The sequence below is a fragment of the Drosophila suzukii genome, assembly GCF_043229965.1.
Source record: "Drosophila suzukii chromosome 2 unlocalized genomic scaffold, CBGP_Dsuzu_IsoJpt1.0 scf_2c, whole genome shotgun sequence".
NCBI lineage: Eukaryota > Metazoa > Arthropoda > Insecta > Diptera > Drosophilidae > Drosophila > Drosophila suzukii.
Window position 1 is genome coordinate 18,170,820 of NW_027255896.1, and position 21,931 is coordinate 18,192,750.

At 47.0% G+C, this 21,931-nt stretch overlaps 2 protein-coding genes across 2 annotated transcripts in view; both read left to right on the forward strand.

Moving 5' to 3' along the window:
• LOC139354143 (protein enabled homolog) overlaps window positions 1–21,931 on the forward strand; it is a 295,110-nt gene that overhangs the window by 160,945 nt on the left and 112,234 nt on the right. The window lies entirely within an intron of this gene.
• Window positions 6,879–16,257, forward strand: LOC139354257 (uncharacterized). The gene is made up of 2 exons (XM_070998488.1): window positions 6,879–16,058; window positions 16,124–16,257. The coding sequence occupies exon 1, from the start codon at window positions 8,366–8,368 to the stop codon at window positions 8,801–8,803; it is 438 nt and encodes a 145-aa protein (XP_070854589.1). The 5' UTR covers window positions 6,879–8,365; the 3' UTR covers window positions 8,804–16,058; window positions 16,124–16,257.

Consider the following 21,931-nt stretch of genomic DNA (forward strand, 5'->3'; position numbering starts at 1 on the left):
CCACTACTAGGTCGACACCTCATTCCACTGCTCCAGAAGTGGGCCAGGTTTCTTATTTTTTCGAGATAAACAAAGGCGAGCAGATTCTGACCCAAAAAAGGTCATTCGCTGGAAGTGATAACAACAAGTTGTCTATTACACCTGCCGTAGCCAGACATATCAGTAGATCCGCTCACACCCGAACTAACCGCTAAGTCCTCGTCGCCCCGAAAAAGGGTAACCCTTGCAAACGTCAAAATGGCACTAACAGCTCCCAAATTGCTCTAAGCAAATTTATAAAGGTCTCAGATCGGCTGAGTGAATTTGAATCCAGAACAAACACTCCTTGGCCGGTCCCTCCTACTCTGTCCATGCTTAACATTCGCCGCGAAGAAATACGCGCGTTATGGGACCGCATCAAGGCAGAATACGATGAATGCACCGGGTGCATAGCAGAAGCCGGAGACAGTGCAGCTAATAGTTTGCCAATTCTCAAAGATGTCGGCTGCCTCCGTGCGATACCGAGGCTTTCACTGGAGATTATCTGCGGTGGCCGACCTTTAGGGATCTGTTTACGGCCATTTATATAAACAAAACTGACGCCAGTCGAAAAACTGTTTCACCTAAATGCCAAAACAAGCGGCGATGCACACACGATAGTGTCGAACTCCCCCCTTACTAACGATGGCTTTCGCTCAGCTTGGGCTAACCTGACTGAGCGTTTCGAAAACAAGCGGTTGTTAGTAAATAGTCAATTAAAAACACTTTTCAATGTGCAGTCCGTTAATCAGGAATCTGGGTCAGCTATCCGTGAACTTCAACGTACCATCCAGGATTGCCTTACGGCTTTAGAAATGTACGGAATTGAAACCAAAAATTGGGATTGCCTCCCAGTGTACATGTGCTCCTCCAAACTTCCTAAGCTCACGCTATCCTTTCGCGGGAACAGTCCCTGCACAATAAGGCAGAGATTCCGACGTGGCAGGAACTGAACGCCTTCCTTACGGAGCGTCACCGGACCTTAGAAGCCATAGACGACGTACGGCCGTCAGTCTCGAGTCAATCTCTGCCAAAAACATCCGCCCCCACTGCAGCGCCTCGAAGAATAAATTCTTACGAGACAAGGGTAGCACCCAAGCCAAAAGGATGTGACATTTGTAAGAAGGAAAACCATCCTGTCCGCACATGTGCACGGTTCCTCCAGATGACGGTCGACGAGCGTTCGGCATACATAAAGAGGAAGCAGCTGTGTCTAAACTGCTTCGCTCGAGGGCATCAGCTGCGTGATTGTGAAAGCACTCATAGTTGCATTACGTGCCGCGGCCGCCATCACACCTTACTACACAGAGGCAACTCCTCCCAATCGCATTCGAATCCCGCCAGAATAAGACCCAGATCAAGACCAAGTACACCAGTTGCCACCGATTCCCGGTCCACGGACTCTACAGTCCAAAATTACTTCGCGACGGGGTATAGATCCGTCTTGCTGGGCACCGCCATAATTGACATATGTCACCTGGGGTCGAATTTTAAAGCTCGTGCCTTGATAGATTAAGGATCAGAGGCAACCTTTATTTTTGAGCGGCTGTTCAAACTAATTAAGTTGCCTCACCGGGTAACCCGAGCCCAAGTATCAGGCTTAAACCAGACAGTATCCGCTGAATCCAAAAAGCTCTGTCAGTTTACCTTCCGTTCTCCGACCAGGCCTGGCTTGCAAATAAACCTTCCATCTTGTCCGATTCCGCAACAGTTTCTACGGGATCTTCCCGAACTATCACTAGCGGATCCAAAGTTCTACGAGAGCGCACAGATAGATATTCTGGTCGGGGCCGACATACTGCCATCCATTCTCCTAAGCGTCACACGGCCGAATATTTGTGGCTCTCTCTTCTCGGGCAAGAAACCATTTTCGGGTGGATCCTAACAGGACCCGTTCCTGCTCCAAGGGAAAATCAGATTTCCGTTTTTTCCACACGAATCTCCCACACAGTTGACACGTCTTTGGATAGGCTTCTCACCAAATTTTAGGAGGTGGAGGATCTGCCAGTAAATGTGACAAAATCTTCCGATTTGACATGTGAGGAAAATTTTCTCCGAACGACTACGAGAGACGATAACGGCAGGTATGTCGTAAGTCTTCCGTTTCGTGATCCTCAAAACGTAAAATCCGCCCTCGGTCACTCCAGATCCTCCGCGTTGTCGCAGTTCCTAAGAACCGAGCAACGCCTAAAGAGGGACTGTCAGCTGAAAGCCAAATACGACTCCGTGATTCAAGAGTATCTCGACCTCATTCACATGAAAGAAGTCCGTCCTACCCATAATTCTGCCAGTTATTACCTTCCGCATCATGCCGTGCTCAAGCCGGAAAGTACAACCACTAAGTAACGTGTGGCTTTCAATGCCTCCAGCCCTTCAGAGAATGGAGTCAGTTTAAATGATATCCTTCATGCTGGCCCAGTCTTACAGTCCGATCTAACTATCCAGATCCTGAAGTGGCGTTCTTTCCGATACGACTACAGTGCCGATATCGAGAAAATGTATCAGCAGATATGGGTAGATCCGAAGCATTCCCCGTTCCAGCGCATCTTATTCCGCAACAGCGAGGGGCACATTCGAGATTTCGAATTACAGACGGTAACTTTTGGAGTCAATTGCGCGCCATTCCTGGCCATTCGAGTCCTGCAACAGTTGGCAACTGACGTGCAGCTCAGCCATCCAAGAGCGAGCAACGTCATTCCAAATCATATGTATGTAGACGATGTCCTTTCGGGAGCTGACTCCGCCGAGGACGCTAAGTCCATTGTTCGCGAGCTACAAAGTGGTCTAGATTCCGCGGGGTTTCCATTGAGAAAATGGACCTCCAACAACAAAGAAATATTAGCTCATATCCAAAGCGATCATCTTCTGACAACCGACTTCCTCGAGATCGACACTGAGAGCAGAGCCAAAAATCTCGGCGTACGATGGAAGGCGACGTCCGATGAGTTCTTTTTCGTCCCAACAGATTTAGCAACGGAAATCTCCCACACGAAACGCCAAGTCCTTTCCCAAATTGCCAAGCTGTTTGATCCAGTAGGCTGGCTCGCTCCATTTGTTGTGTGTGCCAAAATCTTTATGCAAGAGATTTGGCTTCAGGATCTAGGCTGGGACGATAAACTTCCAATTGAGCTGTGCCAAAGGTGGAACAGCTTTCTCCAGAGCTATTCGGTCCTAGACCAGGTCAGAATATCCAGATGGGTTTCCTTCTGTCCAGAGTTTCGCGTAGAGCATCACGGATTCTGTGATGCCTCGCAAAAGGCATCCGGTGCTGTGATCTATGTGCCCGTAGAGGTGGCCATAAGACGATGGTGCACTTGCTCACGGCCAAAACACGTGTGGCCCCAGTCAAAACTGCGTCCCTTCCCAGGCTGGAGTTATGTGGCGATCTCCTTTTGTCCGAGATGGCCGAAGCCATTCTTCCTAATATGCCGAGGCTGGCCTCAAAGTTCCATTGTTGGACCGATTCCACGATTGTGCTAGCATGGTTAGCAAAACCAGCGTGCCATTGGACTACGTTCGTTGCCAACAGGGTGACGAAGATCACCGAGTCCACTGAGGCGGCCAATTGGTCGCACGTTCATTCCGAACATAATCCAGCTGATTTGGCTAGTCGAGAAGTTCCCCTTCAAGAGCTGGTGGATAACCCGCTTTGGTGGCATGGACCCACTTGGCTGCAACGTCCACGCGATCATTGGCCCAGCCAGGGAACCGACCTGCCGGTGACTGAGATCGAAAAGCGTGCCGTTAAAGTCCATGTGGCGTCTATGCCGTCAGAAGATTTCCTAGATCGCTTTTCCAATTTAGATAGAGCTTTGCGGGTCCTCGCGTATGTCCATCGATTTGTCCAACGATGTCGAAGACAATCACAGCCTTCCGGGGTCCGTCTAGAGGCCCAAGACGTTGCCGCCGCGGAAGAACTCATGACAATTTGCACTCAGCGCAGGTATTTTTCTGAAGAATACCGCTGCTTGAGTCAGAAGCGTCCTGTTCCCGCGGCGAGTTCGATTCTCTCCCTGAACCCCTTTCTAGATAAGAAAGGGGTAATCAGGGCATGCGGCATTTGCGGTATGATGAACGACATCCGATAATCCTGCCGTACGAATGTGCACTCTCGCGGCTTCTGGTCAAATTCACGCATCTCATTACGTTACATGGTGGCAACCAGTTAGTGGTGCGTCTCACTCGGTCCAGATACTGGGTTCCGAGAATAAAGAACTTGATGAAGGCAGTGGTTAACTCCTGCAAGGTCAGCGTTATCCACAAAAAGAGATTGCAAGTCCAGATGATGGGAAGTTTTCCGAAAGAGCGAGTGTACATAGGGATGGACTACGCCGGCCCGTTTTATATACAAAATTAAACCGGAAGAGCTTGTCTCATTACGAAAGGGTATGTGTTGGTTTTCGTTTGTTTTTCTACAAAGGCCATCCATCTAGAGCCTACATCCGACTTAACGACTGAAAATTTTCTTGCCGCTTTTGCTCGTTTCGTCTCTAGAAGAGGGTGTCCCCGCCAAGTCCAGTCCGACAGTGGAAAGACCTTCGTCGGCGCCTCCACCGTGCTTTCCCGAGACTTCCTGCAAGCCGTTAAGGAGTCTTTGACCGTTGCGTATAGTCATTAGCAGCTCACCTGGTAATTCATTCCTCCTGGGGCACCCCATATGGGAGGCCTATGGGAAGCTGGTGTCAAGAGCTTCAAGACCTTGTTTTACAAGTCCACCGCTACACGGAAGTACACCTTTGAAGAGCGGTCCACCCTCCTAGCGAGAATCGAAGCTTGTCTGAATTCCAGACCGCTATCTCCCATGTTCGAGGATCCAACTGATCTCTTAGCGTTGACACCAGGCACTTTCTTGTTGGTGGACCTCTTCTATCCATAGTGGAACCTGAAGTAAAGGGCGAATCCAAGTCCATTCTGAATCGGTGGCAGCACTGTCCATCAACAATTCCGCACTCGATGGAAGGATGAGTACCTTAAGGAGCTCCACAAGCGCAACAAGTGGCCAGTCCCCACAGAAAATCTGCGTGTCGGCGATCTGGTCGTCATTAAGGATGACAATTTGCCCTCAAATGAGTAGCGACTCGGAAGAACAGACTCCGTTTTTCCGGGAGCCGATAGCAATGTACGACACGCGGCATTGTCAATCTTCCAGTGACCAGTTTCGTTTGCCGACAACAAACGTGGGCGATGAGAGCATCTGCACGGCGACGATTCTGTCGAAGGTCGACGAGGCCATCAAGCTGGAAGTGGTCCTCAAGATCGAGCCGAACGTGCGCATCCGCACCCCCATCCGTGCGTTCAGTGAGAGCGTCGTCAAGAAGTTTAAGGAACTACCGCTCGCGGATGAGCGTTTCCTTGGGCCAGCCACCATTTCCTTGATCCTGGGTGCGGACGTCTACCCGAAGGTGATACAACCGGGCTTCCACATGGTCGACGAGAGACTGCCAGTAGCCCAGAAGACGGTGTTCGGGTGGATCCTCTCCAGCGACTGTACGCAGGCTTGAGGCGTAGGCGACTGGCCGAAGTTCTGTCTCCTTTATTTTTTGCAACGCTAGCGATTGCAAGGGGGGCGGAATGTTCAGGCCCACTGTCCGGCGAATCTGGATCGGCCCCGCTATCCAGCTGCACCGCTCTACCGCTCTCCCGCTCTCCCGCTCTCTCGCGCTCCCGCTCTCCTGCGCTGTTCCTAGCTCCCTCCATGAAGTCTCCGCTGCGCTTTGGAGCGCAGAGCGGAGCTTAGACTTAGTTAGTTCGATTCTGGAGTTCCAACTGAAATAAACCGCGGTCGCACCCCCGCCTACTTTTACCAGTTAACTTTTTCTGTGCGTACATTCTTTTCGATCAAGGGGCAATACGCGTTCGAGTGGTTTCTCCCCTACAGCTTCCGCAGCACCAGCAGCAAACCGCCGAAGCCCAGCACAGCAGCCCGCCGACGCCGCCAGTTTCCCGCCGTCGCCTCCCACGCCGTTCCATCAGCGCCACCACGTTACCCCGCTACCCCCCGGCGTACAATAGTCATAACTCAATAAGAAGCGGAAGGACCGCCAAGAAGCTGACATTTGGTTAAATAGTTATAAATTCAAATTCAAATTCAAATGGGAAGGCGGGCGCGCCAGTCACAGAATGTGGCAGGGTTGTACGCTTGGCCACACTTACCACGAGCAAGGTGTATAAAAGGAAGGCCATCGCCCAGTAGAGCTCACTCTGTGACCGACAGCGATCGGGTATGCCTACATCTTGGCGTGAAGTACTTATCTGGGAGTCCACTGCGGAGTCTCTTTTGGGGATCAGGTCCAGTACAAGTACCTCCCTTCAGTATGTTCACCGTTACCTTGTGACGCCGATCCTCCTTCCCCAAGGGTCAACCGTCACCTCGTGACCACCGATCCTCCGTCCCGACCCCGCGCCGTCGCAGCGAGCCAGGTCTCGCGCCGTCGCCGGACCCCGAACCGATCCTCGGACTATAAATCGTTTCCTACCTAGCAGACCCGTAGTGGTCTCTAGGCCGTCTCCTTACTTAGCAGACCCGTAGTGGTTTCTAAGCCCTCTCCCTACCTAGCAGACCCGTAGTGGTTTCTGAGCCGTCTCCTTTCCTAGCAGACCCGTAGTGGTTTCTAAGCCGTCTCCAACCTAAGATTAGAGGCTACGCGTACCGGGCCGCACCGTTCTTCTCTCCCATAGGCACACACGTTTCCTGACGCCATCCCGAGGCGCCACGTGACCCGTCCGTGCCTAAACAGAGGCAAACGGCAGGAAAAATGCTAACACAAGTCCCGAAAGAGCCATGGGCAACATTGTTCGCCGACTTTGTCGGCTAACAATGGATGGATCGGTTTTAAAAATAGACAAAATGGTACCACTGCAGAAACCCTACAGAAGGCATTTAGAGAACGTACTGTCGCAAGATTCGGAGTCCCGAAAGATATAATCACAGACAACGGAATCGCCGGAACGGAATGTGAAAAAGTTGAAGGAAATCTTCGAGGTGGTGAATCGAAATCTGGAAAAGGCAGCCTAGGACAAAGCCAGGCATTACAGCCTGCGACGAAGACAATTGATTCCGAGGACCTGTCAAAAGCGGCAGAAGGGCTCGCGGCGAAACTAGAACCGAGGTACGATGGCCCGTATCAGGTTTTATACTTTACATCTCCAGTGATCTGCAAAATTAGACACCAAAAAGGCAGAAAGAAACGAACGGTGCACGTCAGCGACTTGAAACATAAAAAGCAGGCGGTCGATGTGATTGATAATCACGAGGTAAACGGACTACGAAACGAACCAAGTGTCGGTTAGTTCAGACAAGAGGAACGGTCGTGTGGTCGTGGGGCGCATGAAGAACCAGCGGAGTCCACCGCAAATGGGCAGAAGCAACAGTTTATTCGTCAGGCCAAGAACCGCAAACAGACTAGAATTCTGTTCGTTCAAAACACTAATCAAAGCTAACGACGCACAAAGGAAAAGGAACACAAGGAGCTATCGTTAGGCCAAGGCCGGAGTCAACGGAAGCAATAGGAATGCAGTCAAGCGGACCGATCATGTGGTCGTCGGGCGCATGAAGAGCTAGTAGAGTCCAGCGCGCATGGGCAGCGCCAACCGATCTGGACCATAACGATCCGTTTAGTCGTTAGGTCGAGGCTGGAGTCAGCGAAGCGTTCACTCAAAACCGGGACACTATCGGGTCAACATTAACCAGAACAACGAAAAGAAAGGAAACAACGGAAGGAAAGGTGTTCACACAATGAGAACACTTGGTGGAGAATGCAGACTCGACAGAGTATATGGGGCAGAGGCAACCCTTTCAGCGTTAGGCCGGAGTCAACGGTGCGTACACCCAAAGCATGGACACAATCGGATGAAGCATTTACTAGTCCAACGAAAAGACAAGCAAGGCCAAAGGAAACAGAAAGAGACTAAGGCCGGAAATGCATGACAACCAGGAAAGGGGAGGCACGGTACGACGGAAAGAATCGTACCGTAATTGGCGCATCATAAGTCAACTGAAGAGACCAAACGATGAGAGGAGTAGGTCTAGGACCCTAAGGATAATAGCGGAGGCCAAAACAAGAGCACAGTTCGCTAGGAGAGGGGCGGCTCCTAAGAGAAGCTCGAGGGAAATAGCGGTAACGGCCAAAAGGGAAACCTCAAAGCCGAGGCTGCATGGCCGGCCGGAAAAGAGCAACGAATCGGATCAATTCGAGATGAGCACGAGAGTTACCAAAGCCGAATTGAGGAGGCAGGCTGCGAATCTGGCGAGGTCCTGAAGGGCCCGCCGCGAAGCAAGGACGGTCGAAAGATAGACGGATGTCTATCAGCCGGACCACCAGAAATTTGTGGCAAGGTGTGGAGGACGATGGCGGACGGTCGGAGCCCGAGCCTAGTGATCACGACGGAGGAGAATGAAATCGAGTGGGACGAAGACCTTGTGAACAAGCGACGGATGTGGCGCTTAAGGAGGGCCAGGGACCCGTCGGTCGACGCGATTTTTCCGGGGTACGCTGAAGCCTTCGAGGGTGCGGCGAAGGGACGCCGAGTAAAAGGGAGCACCGCCCTCGAGATGGCGAAGGCGAACGTTAAGAAGTGGCTGGATGAGGTCGTCCGGCTGTGCAACTTGATCAGGGACATGCGTGAGAAGATAAAGGCGCAGCCCCATAAATTCCCAGACTTTGTGTTCGAGTGCGAAACACTGTACAGGCAGATCCCGCAGAGAGATGGCAACGAATATGTGGTGACTCGGAAGCTATACGTCCTGCAAGAGCTAACGGAAACAGTCTTACAGTCTTACATGTAAGAAGCAGAAAGACAATTGCCCGACACTTGGAATAGCTGTATAAAGTATTCAGGAGGCTGCAGGAGGCGAATCTCAAGATAAACGCGGATAACTGCCACTTCTTTAAAAAGGAGTTAAAGTACTTGGGACACACTGTGACCGATAGAGACATCAGAACCGATGCGGTAAAGGAAACAGCAATAAACGATCTAACAACACCAAGGACGACGAAGGAAGTAAACAGCTTTTTGGACTTGACATCGTGGTACAGGAAGTGTATTTCAGAGTTTACAGAGTTTACAGTCCGAGTAACAAGCTAGGCATCAAGAATTATTTAAACAATTTAAAAACCTCGTGACGATAGCACCGGTACTAGCATGTCCGGACTTCACAAAACAGTTCAAATTAAAAGCAGATGCAAGCGAACTAGGAATAGGAGCCGTACTGACCCAAGAAGACGAGGAAAGGGAACACGTTATCTCGTACGCAAGCAGGAATCTGAGCAAGGAGGAAAAAAACTACAGTACGGTACGGACCCACGAAACAAGGAGTACAGGATAGAAGGGGAGAGACTATGTAAGAGGAGCAACAAAGAAAGAGACTTGCAACTATAGAAACTTTGTATCTCCGAGGACGAAATCCAGGCAGTGCTGCGGGAAAACCACACTCGACCAACCGCAGGCCACCTAGGAGTATTCAAGACCACGACGAAGATTCGGGAACGGTACCTAAAATGATTAAAGACATCAAAAAACTCGTGGCGGCCTGCGGGAACTGCTGTCGATATAAGATGTCACAACAAAAGTCCGAGGGGAAAATGCTAACATGGATCGCCGAAGCAATATGGGAGACAATGTGCTTGGACTTCGTCGGAGCTCTACCACGCACGAAACATGAAAACACCACATTAATAGTGATCGTGGACAGCTCTCAAAATGGGCAGAATTAGCGGCAGTAAGACAAGAAACCGCGGAAGCATTCTTAAAAGAATTCCGAGAGCGAATGATAGCCAGAATAGGGGCACCAAGGACACTGATATTGGACAACGGTGTGCAATTCACGGGAAAGAAAACAAAAACCGCCATGGAGCAGCAATTTACGGCACCATATACACCACACCAGAACCCAACAGAACGCACAAACAGGACAATAGGAACCATGATGGCGCAAATAACAGGGGAAGAACAAACCAAGTGAGACGAAAACCTGCTAGAACTGATGTTCACATTAAACAGCAGCACGTCCGAGTCAACGGCGTGTAGTCCGGCACAATTGTTGTACGGGAGAGAACTCCGGCTGCCTAAGGCGCTATTTGACGAGGTCACTCAAGGTTCAGGAATGACAGTAGGAACAGTCACGGAAAGATGGAAATGACTGAAAAGGATCAGAACAGAAGCGGCGGGAAATATGGAAGAAGCAGCCAAGCACAGAAACACCATTATGATCTACGGAAATGGGAATGAAACCAGGAGTGGGGCAGATAGTTTGGTGCTAAACACATTATTTATCCAACGCAGCGGGAAAATTAAACGCGAAACTCGCACCAAAATACGACGGTCCGGGGAAGTGTACAATTTCCTCTCGCCGGTAATAGCGCGAGAAACAAGAAAACTAAACAAAAAATTTGTGCGATATTCTGATCGTTTCATTAAACAACATGGACCAATTCCGACAAGCGAAAGAGAGGTTTCGGTACAGCAGCGCGGAGCTAGCGAGGGCCAGGAAGACGGCAAAGCTGATACACGCCCAGCCAGCGGGTGATGGTATAAGAGTGCGGACGGCACCGACTAGAGTCAGCCCTCCGGTAGTAAGGAGGGCCACAGAGGGAAGTGGATACCAAACCCCGATCAGGCCACCAGCTCAGACAACGACAGCAAGCATGAGAGGCGGCAGGAGATGGGCCAGCCACGCGGCAAGAGGATTCAGAACGGGGCGGGCGGAATACGCCAGATAGAGCCGAGAAGGGAGGAAGCGACGCCAGATCGATATATACTCGACATAACCACGCCCGAAACCCTGGAGTCAACTGTGCAGGAGAGCCAAACACACGTTGACGAGGAGATCGCCTCGTCGTCACGGCAAACGGCCGACCCACCAAGTCCACCAGTAGCGAGGCAGACTAAGCCGGAGATGATGATCAACTAGATAGGGTGGATGGACCCGGTTGACGTCACAATCTCATCCCAACGACATTAAGGAGCGCAAGCTGCGGAAAAGGAAAGGAAAGCAGAAGACGACTCTGGTGCATAAGAGCGACAACGTGTGAAAAGTAGTGTTCGGAACAAGAACACACGTTCCTTCTGCAGCGGAAGGGGGTGTGACGCTGAATAAGCGCAAGAATAGCAAATAAGCATCAAATTATATAGTCATAGGTCAATTAGAAGCGGAAGAACCGCCAAGATGCTGACATTAAGTAAAATAGTTATAAATTTTAATTCAACTGGGAAGGAGGCGCGCCAGTCATAGAATGTGGCAGGGTTGTACGCATGGCCACACTTACCACGAGCAAGGGGTATAAAAGGAAGGCTATCGCCCGGTAGAGCTCACTGTGTGACCGACAGCGATCGGGTAAGCCTTCACCTTGGCGTGAAGTACTTATCTGGGAGTCCACTGCGGAGTCATTTTTGGGGATCAGGTCCAGTACCAGTACCTCCCTCCATTGGGTCCACCGTTACCTTGTGACGCCGATCCTTCTTCCCCATGGGTCAACCGTCTCCTCGTGACCCCCGATCCTCCGTCCAGACCCCTCGCCGTCGCAGCGAGATAGGTCTCGCGCCTTCGCTGCCCGGTTTGCCGTTCGGATTCCCGAACCGATCCTCGGAATATAAGTCGTCTTCTACCAAGCAGACCCGTAGTGGTCTTTAAGCCGTCTCCTTACTTAGCAGACCCGTAGTGGTTTCTAAGCCGTCTCCTTACCTAGCAGACCTGTAGTGGTTTTTGATCCCTCTCCTTACCTAGCAGACCCGTAGGGGTTTCTAAGCCGTCTCCAGCCTAAGATAAGAGGCTACTAATCATAGGAGAGTCCAAGGGGGGACTTACGCGTACTGGGCCACACTGTTTTTCTCTCCCATAGGCACCCACGTTTCCCGACGCCATCCCGAGACGCCAGGTAATCCACCCGGGGAAGCTGACACCGAAGTTCCCACGGCGTCCCGAGAGCCTGCCTACCGTCAATGCACTTACTCTGTATTTAATTTACCAAATAAACCTAAGCATTGATTGTACTGACGCTCGGGTTGGATTCTCGTACAGCAGCCACATCTGACATAAACAAATGTTAGAACGAACTGCTGGATCCCGCTGAACTACCTCAGCCAAAGCAGGACCGTTACATGGCGCCCGAACATATTAAGAGAAGAAAACCGGTAGAGTAATGACTAGCTTGGTATACATTGCGACTAAAGATGATGATGGAGTACAAACGAATTCGGGCTGGAAGCAAAGGGGAGATCAGAGGAACAAAGACAGAGCCTAGCCGCATACACAAGGAGCACCGAACACACAGAAGGGATCAAAGAGAGACTGGCGGAGTTAGCGGAAAAAGGAGAAAATGGATAAAAATGTGGAAATAGAAACGCTGGACCAGGAAAAAATGGATAAAACGCTGGACCAAGTACGCAGCTGGGTGATACGGTACCGGGGTACATCAAACCCTTTGGAATTCTAGAGTAAAATGGAGGAATGGGCAACGGGATACGGCATAAACAAGGATACACTGGTACAAACAATGCCGTCCATCCTGGAGGGAGTCGTATTAGATTGGTGAAACACGACACCTAGCCAGATAAAAACCTGGGTAGAATTAAAAAATGAGTTACGGGAATAATTTTCACCGCCGAGATACCAGGAACAACTGGAAACTCAAATCACACAACTACGGCAGCGAGAAACGGAGGCAACGACGGAGTACGCAATGGGGTTGAGGAAGCTTATGTGGTTAACAAAACATTCGGAAGAGGCAAAAGAAAAATCAGTGGCACGTGAACAGGAAACCACAGGCTCAATGCAAAGATATGCATGAGATGCGGGAGAAAAGCGGCGCACACCGCATATAAAGTGCACGTCATTCTCTCTCGTCATTCGACACACCTCTCACAACACGCGGACAAGCGCCTAGTATACCTAATAGAGCAGGAGATGTCAACGCTCCGCCAAGGAAACATGGCACACTTGCAATACTATGGCAATACCGTAGCAGCTCCACTGAACGAAAAATACAGAGCGGACGCACTATGTGTATTCAATTCAGGAACAAGAAAATCGCTAAGCGATGTTCTTTTTTCAGCAAGACCATCTTATCTTCCTTTTGCACTAGCGTTAGCAAAGGAGTAATTCGCAAGTAATTTTACCCGTAGCATGGAGAAAAACTTCAAAGTTCCGAACAAAGACAGCAGAACAGAGAAAAAAACGCCTACAATAGCCAGGGACAGAAAAGTAAAATACCCAGTAGTAGGAATGCAAGGTACACAGGACCGAAACATCAAAGAATAAACCATTTAGCGTTGGAAAACGATCCAACACATGAAATAACAATAGCCGAGGAGGAAGTAGAAGGCATAGACGATTATCTTGTATAATAAACGAAATACATTTTGTAGGCATAGCTCCCTGATCCCATTCATAAAAAGGGATATCGCAGGGAGAAAAATTAAACTATCAATGGACACAGGGGCTTCCAAAAATTATATCAAGAATTAAAAAAATGAAATTTTCGTTTATAAACCATTTTCTGTTAAATCGATCGATGGCCGCAACACCATAAACAAGAAAGGTATAGTGCACCTTTTTAACATATCTACAACATTTTTTTTCACTAGCAAACTTAACAACGTTTGATGGAATAATTGGACTTGACTGACTAATGAAAACCGACGTCGTACGATTATACGTGGCCAACATGAGGGTTTCGCGAGAGAAATATAATTTTTTTTAAAGAAAGCGTAAAGTATTTAGGTTTCATAGTTTCACGAGGAGGCATAAGAACCTGCCGTTACAAAGTAGATGCGATTCGAAACTATGAGCAACCAAACACACCATTAATCGTCAGATCATTTCTCGGATTGGCAAGTTACTATAGGCGTTTTATAAAAGACTTTGCATCTATTGCAAAACCTAAAAGTGACATCCTTCAAGGAGAAAATGGTAAAGTAAGTGCAGGACAATCAAAGAAAATACCCGTTAACTTCGACGATCATCAGCGCCAGACATTTGAAAAGTTTAAGAATGTTCTCTCGTTTGAAAACCTAATATTACTGTATCCAAATTACAAAAAAAAGTGTGACTTACATAGCGAGTTATAACTCACCTATACTATCGAAAAAACAGACAAGCCGATCAACTGCTTTCGGAACCAAATAATTATAGAAGAAATCGGAACTGCTTCAGTTAGAACGGTCACTATTTTTAGTGAAAAGACTCGACATCTCTTTTGTTTCTCGGATAGAGAACCTTTTGTATAGAGATTATGCGATGTGGTCAAGAATGACGTAGTCAATGCAATTTTATGCGAACTGCCGGTACTGGCACTTATCCAGCATAAATGAATAGAAACATTCCCGACAACCAAGTTCCGTTATACGAACCGCATGGTTACTGACATCTTAGACAAAAATGAACAAAAAGAAATTACGGTGTCAGAACACAACAGGGCTCATAGGACTGCTCAGGGAAACGTGAAACAGATTAAACGGACAAGTAGAAATATAAATCTGAGTGAGTAGAGATGGAGTTATGACAAAACTTATGGGCGTAGAAAACAAAGTAAACAAAAGAATAGCGCACTTAAAGTGGCTTTTATTTTAAAACCAACTGCACCCCCCTGGCCAACAGCCCAAAAAATACAAGAAGAACTTGATTTTCTTACTTATGTTCGGCCAAAGAGCTAGTGGGATGGCTCGGAGGGCGCCGAGCTGAAGGCTACCGGACGGGTCGCAGGTTGCGGATAGCGAGCGCCCTGGTTCTCCCGGCTACCGCTAAGACCCCAACAATAAGCTCAAATAAGTAGCCCCGGACAGTCAGCGGGTATCTGCGCCGTATCTGTACCGACGTCGCGTTTGTGCTGCCGCCTCTGACAAATAGCTTACAACCATCCCCTTCCTACACGTTTCAACCTACCTCTTCCCTACCCACACAACACTTATCTCACCCCGGGCTGGACGAAGGTGTCACTCGTACCGTGCCGAGAGTCAATATGGCTGGGAGCCCGAGTCAACAAATAACTCGTTCTCAAACGGTTAGCTCAGGAAAGTAGCGACCGCCTGTTCTAAGTCAGCCTTAACAGGGTACAGCGGATTTCTGCCTGGGTGGACCTGTCCCTTTTCGCAGCTCGTGGGATTCAAGTATGAAAAAATTTACCAAAACAACACCAAAGAAGAGCTTGAAACTCTTAAAAAGTCGGAAGTCGCAACCAGCGACGATAAGACGAGCAATAACACTGCTCCGAAAACCCAAGTCCATGTGACCTCAACTCCTGCCAAGGCCAGCAAACAACGCAGCCGTCTAAGACCAATACACCAAAAAGATCAGCCCAAGCCTCCCTTCAACCTGAGGGGAGCCCCTAAGCCGGTCTTTTGGTGAGCACCAGGGACAAGAAGTTCAAGAGGACACCACCTAATCAAGCAGGTCCTCTGGAACGAAAGAAAGCATTCCGCATCCTCAAACAGCTGGCCACCAACCTCATACGTGAGGATAAAACGTCGAAATTGGATTACCAGGAAATCCAAGAAGACATAGCTTGGGCAAAGGGCAGACTTCGACACCGCTATGACCACCAAGAACAAGCGAGAGAGGTCGATAGAAGCAGCGCAACCAGCGAGCAAGAAGGGCAACCAACCAACCGCGGCACATGGTCGAGATCCTTTGCGGAAGTAGTAAAGGACCGGAAGATCATTGGCGTCATCGACCAAGGCGATGCAGGCGGTAGGATCCATAGGAACCAATGGGGTCTGGTTAGACGGGCCCTTGCGTCAGTGGCCTTAAAAGTTCTGGACGAGAACCTGGGTCCGCCACCCGATTGCACAGATGGAGGGTGGTACCAGGGCAATGTTGATAGTTGATCGCTTGGTAGGACGAAAGATCGGCAGCACTTTACAAGGCTGCCATAAACAAGGTCGGCGAGGACAAGCTAGCGGCAGACAACCTGGCTGACAGCAAGGCAGCATCCTCATCCGCCTGGCAACAGGCAACATAGACGTAGTCCTCATTTAAGAGCCATGGAATGTTGGTAACAACATCTGTGGCTTATCAACCCCCCTATACAAGCTATTTTACACCAAGGGTAAGGGTAAAACCAGAACCTGCATTCTTACAAAGCAACACTTTAACGCATATCTTATTCCACAGATTAGCGAAGGCTACCTCACCACGGTCAGACTGGAGCTAAACGAACACACTCATCACACCATAGCATCATTCTTTCTGGCTCACGACTTTGACGAGCCATTACCAAACACCACAACACAACAACTCATGCAAATTAATAACTTCACTCGTGAATTATTTAAAAAAATGTATTTTTATTTTTTATTCACTAAGTTTAAACTTCACAACATTTCCTTAGTATCGACTTTTATTCTTGGCGGTTCACAATTAACTTCTTATACAACCGATCTTCTCGGATGCAAAAACGGACTGCCTGGCGAAGGGCCGCTTATCTGATAATCAAACCTCGGTTTAAGAGAATTGGGGAACTCATTAAGAGTTGGACAAGGGTTGGACTCAAGAGAGTCGGGAAATCGGATGATCTAATTCTCTGCTCAATTGCCAAACGGATAACGCTGCAGTTTTGGGGCTCGCCGGGTGTTGACCGGATGCTTGTGTTTACATTAGCTGGACCCAGCTTAGTTTATGTTAGAAGGACTGCGGCGCAATTGAATCTTAATAATGAACTTCGATTGAAGTGGGGGAGCTAATTGAGATTCTGTGGGAACGCTGAGTAAGGGGATCCCAGCTAAGAATTGTTTATAAGAAATTGTTTACGGCTTGGGTAAGGCGGCTGGGCGCTCGAGCTGGAAAGGGTTCTCAGTTAAGAATTGTATATGAAGAGTTTGTTTATAAATTGGGTAAAGAGGCTGGGATCATGAGCTGGACAACTCTCCCCCTTCTAAATTGAATCGTCCCGATTCATTGGATGTGTCGGATAACTGAATTTAGATGATTTGTCAATTCGACTATAATTTGATCCTCAGTGGTATTTTCATTTTCGGACATATTATTTTCGGGGGTTATTTCAATATGAATTTGCCGTGGTTTGAATATTAGATATTTTTTGAATTTAAATACAAGCGTGATAATTACATATATTAAAATTAACATGATTAGTATAAATGTTATTGGGATTTGAGTTTGTTTAATTTGAATAAATGGGTTTAATATGTTAATGTTATCGAATGAAAGTTCCGAATCATTTGACATAAGATATTCGGATACTAAAAAATCATTATACTGTTTAGCAGTGATATAATCTATTATCTTATGGTCCAGATTAGAGTAGGGTATATTATTTATTGTAGTAGTACTATTAAAAGTAATTAAAAATGACCCATTTAAATAAGTATCATTAACAGTATTATAACCATTTATAAAAATGGCTCCTTCTTGGATTACATAAATTTTTTATTATATTCCCTGATTTTATTAAATAGTTCTGTCTTAAAATTAGAAATTACATAGTACCTATTGTTACATTTGGCGACATGATTATCAATTAATAGTTTTCCATCATTGTGTGAGATGGATCTTGCGTTATACACTTCGCAACGGTTTGTTATGATGGGGTATTTTATATATATTACAATTAATTCTTGGTGTATGGCGATTTTAAATTTTGATATATTTGACAAGGGTTGGACTCAAGAGAGTCGGGAAATCGGATGATCTAATTCTCTGCTTAATTGCCAAACGGATTACGCTGCAGTTTTGGGGCTCGCCGGGTGTTGACCGGATGCTTGTGTTTACATTAGCTGGACCCAGCTTAGTTTATGTGAGAAGGACTGCGGCGCAATTGAATCTTAATAATGAACTTCGATTGAAGTGGGGGAGCTAATTGGGATTCTGTGGGAACGCTGAGTAAGGGGATCCCAGCTTAGAATTGTTTATAAGAAATTGTTTACGACTTGGGTAAGGCGGCTGGGCGCTCGAGCTGGAAAGCGTTCTCAGCTAAGAATTGTATATGAAGACTTTGTTTATAAATTGGGTAAAGAGGCTGGGATTATGAGCTGGATAACTTGCATGCACACTCCTCTGAAGAACTCATCCTGGGTGGGGACGCTAACTCACACCACACGCAATGGGGAAGTACAAACACAAACGAAAGGGGTGAGTTACTCTACGACTATCTCCTTCAATCAAATCTATTTATCTGCAACAAAGGTAATGACGCAACTTTCCTCATAGGAGGGAAGTCTTAGACATTACGCCTAATTAACCAGCTAGAAGCGTGTAAGGTGGGGATGGAGCACTCATTCTCAGATAACCGATACATAGAATTTTCAAAAACTCTAGACTGTCCTCCCGCCGAGAACATTATTAATTTAAGATTAACCAACTGGAGATACTAAAAAAATCTCTTCAATAAAAACTTACGCGCTTCACCGACGCACGTACTCAACGGTCAAGAATTAGAAAACCTAGTTAATACTTTCACTGACATCTGCGGTGGGGCCATAAAAAGGGCTTGCCCAAGCAGAACAGTCAAAGCAAAACTAGAACCGCCATGGTGGAACCCGACCCTGACGAAACTTAAAAGAGAGTGCAGAACTTACTTCAAAAGAGCTAAATACAAGAACAGCGAATTTTCCTGGAACTTATACCATACAAAGCCAAGCCTATACAAAAAGGAAATAAAAATATCAAAGCGAAGAGCATGGGCTAATTTCTGTAGTAGCATAGAAACTACTGTGGAGGCACAAGATTTTTAGCAAAAGCAACCATTGGCTACCTTAAAACCAATGCTGACAGCTGGACGGAACAGTCCGGAAACCCTTGAACTCCTGTTAGACACTCATTTTTCTAAAAACACCCAAGAAGTGGAGGACCTCTACAAAGAGGAGAACCTTGACGACCACAGCACTGACAACATCTCAAGCCCTGACCGCATTAAGCCACAACGTTACCCCAACGGCAATCACTGGCGCTCTGACTAAACTGGGCATTGAGCGGCCCATAGTGGGACTCATACACACCATGCTTACCAGCAGAGTAGTGAACTGTGGGATCAACTTACTCGACTAGGAATGTCAGCAGAGGAACAGCACAAGGGGGTGTACTCTCATCTCTTCTATGGTTTATAGTGGTCAACAAACTACTATCACTTCTAGAAGAAGCGGACACTAAAGTTTTAGCCTACGCGGATGACGTGGTTATCCTACTGCAGGGTAAATTCCCGCAAACTCTTTGCATTCTGATGGAACAGCCCTATCCACTCTCTTAAGGTGGACTGCTGATTGTGGACTGGGAGTTAACGCAGAAAAGACCGAACTAGTTCTTTTTACAAGGAAATATAAACTACCAAATATAACTATCCCAAAACTACACCAAACGCGCCCAACCCTCATTAACCAAGCGAAGTACTTAGGTGTCATCCTTGACAAAAAGTTCCACTGGACAGACAACATCCTAGATCGCACACGAAAAGCGGCCAAAGCACTCTTCGCTTGTAAAAAAGCCATAGGGAGGAAGTGGGGTTTCCCCCCCGTAATAGTTCACTGGCTATACACTGCAATAGTCAGGCCCATTCTCCTCTACGGAAACATCGTATTTCGGTCTTCCCTAGAAAAGAATTGTAACCTTATGATCCTTCACAAGATCCACAGAAGCGCAGAGCTCTGCATGGACAACAGGCTCAAAGGGTTACAGACTACGTTCCACCCATAGTCAACTTCGAAAGAAAATTCAAGATCTTCATACCTACCCGTACAGACTGGGACAATCTCCCACACCAATACGAAAACGCCGTCAACATATACAAAGACGGCTCCAAGCTTAACTCCCAAACAGGTGAGGGACCTTTCTCTCCCGAACTTGACATAAAAGTCTTATTCCGCCTACCAGACCACTGTAGTCTTTTCCAAGCGGAGGTCATGGCAATTCAATAAGCCATGTTCCACCTGGATACATCAGAACATCACGACATAGACATTTTCATCTTTTCGGTTAGTCAAGCACCCTTAAGGGCCCTCGACTCCTGCACAACAAACTCAAAAACTATCTCTGAATGCCGCAAATCTCTAAACAAGGTGGCCACTCATCTTAAAATCAACCTCATCTGGGTGCCTGGACACCAAAGTATTGAGGGCAACTGCATAGAAGACAAGGACACGGTGGGTATACCCATGGCAACCGGCAAGCTCCACCTCAGGCATAGGCTGTACACCCTCTCCAAGAACCGATGGAACACAATCTCAACAAGCCACAATTCTAGAGTTATTTGGCTAAAATAGAACTCGAAAAGAACTAAAACTCTCATACAATGTAATAGGGAAGACATCGACACTCTCCTAAATGCACTCACTGGCCATTGTCTTATAGGGACTCATGCGCACAGGCTGGGACTCAGAAACCACGATATCTGCCGCAGCTGCAAACAGATAGACGAAAAGGAAAGCATTGAACATCTCCTATACTTCTGCCCAGCGCAGAAGCTACACACTTCCGAACCTGGGGCCATTCACGGCGTAAGCATTTAAGAACTCTTATGTTTCCTAAACAGAACCAACTTTTTCGTGAAAACAAATAACTCATGAGCTAGGGAAAAGGATCTGCACAGAGATCACGTGGTATTACAAGGGGCCCAGTGTGGCCTAAGTGTGGGGATTAGTTATCTAATCTCCAACCACACCTACCTAACCTAACCTAACCTAATTCGAGTCTTGTAATAAAAAAGCCAATAACTACAGCTCACTCTGTGATTACGACAATCAATAGAGAGAAAAAAGTAACACCTCCACTTCCAAAGCAGATCCCGAAAAGATTTAAAGTGTGCTCGGAAGATTGCTTAGGACCACTGGAAAGTCCCTATAGCGAAGGTACGTGCTCAAAACCGTGCGATGACCGGCGCCGGTACCGCCGGAGCCTATAAGCCCAGGTCATCTGCAGCTGAGACAACAGCATCAGCGAGCCAACTGGCGACGAACAGCTGATGCAGTCAAGGACATTTTTCTACGTGGACATTTCTACAAAACTAAATTCATAATTAAAAAAAAAAAAAAACAAATATAAATATAAGGCAAAAATATTTTAAAATTGAGCGGAACCCTTTCTGCCCGATAGCAGTATAGCCCGTAAAGCTTTATGAAAAAATAGGTAGGATGAAGTAACAAGAGAAAGAGCTACATTTAAATTAAAATTCACAGAAATTAATTTTCTACATTAAATTTAAATGATAAAGGATAAAGCAACAATGGGGTTGATTGATACTTAGACAGTGGACTCCACTGCTAATGTCATTAATAAAATTCAGTCAACAAATTTCGACCCACATTTGACGAATATATTGTTATTGATAATTGTTATAATTTTGTGTGAGTATATTCATTATAAAGCGTATATTTTACACAATAAGTGTATATCAAAAAGGCCTTTAAGCCTTTAGATAATATCTAATTTACCTAACGCACAAACAATTGTCATAAAAATATATTAAAAAACAAAAAAATATATATATATATGTACAAAAAAAATAAGAATAAGAAAAAATAAGAAAAATGAATTAACTGAAATAAATTAAAATAAACATTTGAACATAAATGGATTATGTATATGAGAAATCTTTAAAATAAATACAAAATGTACTTGGAGGGCTATCAATTTGTAGTAGTATCAGACCACCTAGCATTAAAATAGCTGAACTCAATAGAAAGCCCTTCAGGAAGGGTGGCGAGAGGGAAAAATACGAAAAAGTACGGAAGGACCCACGAAACAAGGAGTATAGGATAGAAGGGAACAAAGAAAGAGACTTGCAAGCATGGAAACTTTGTATCTCCGAGGACGAAATCAAGGCAGTGCTGCGGGAAAACCACTTTCGACCCACCGCAGGCCACGAAGATGATTCGGGAACGGTACCTAAAATGCGAAAAGACATCAATAAGAAAAAAAGACGTCACAAGAAATTTCCGAGGGAAAAATGCTTACATGGATCGCCGTTGCACTATG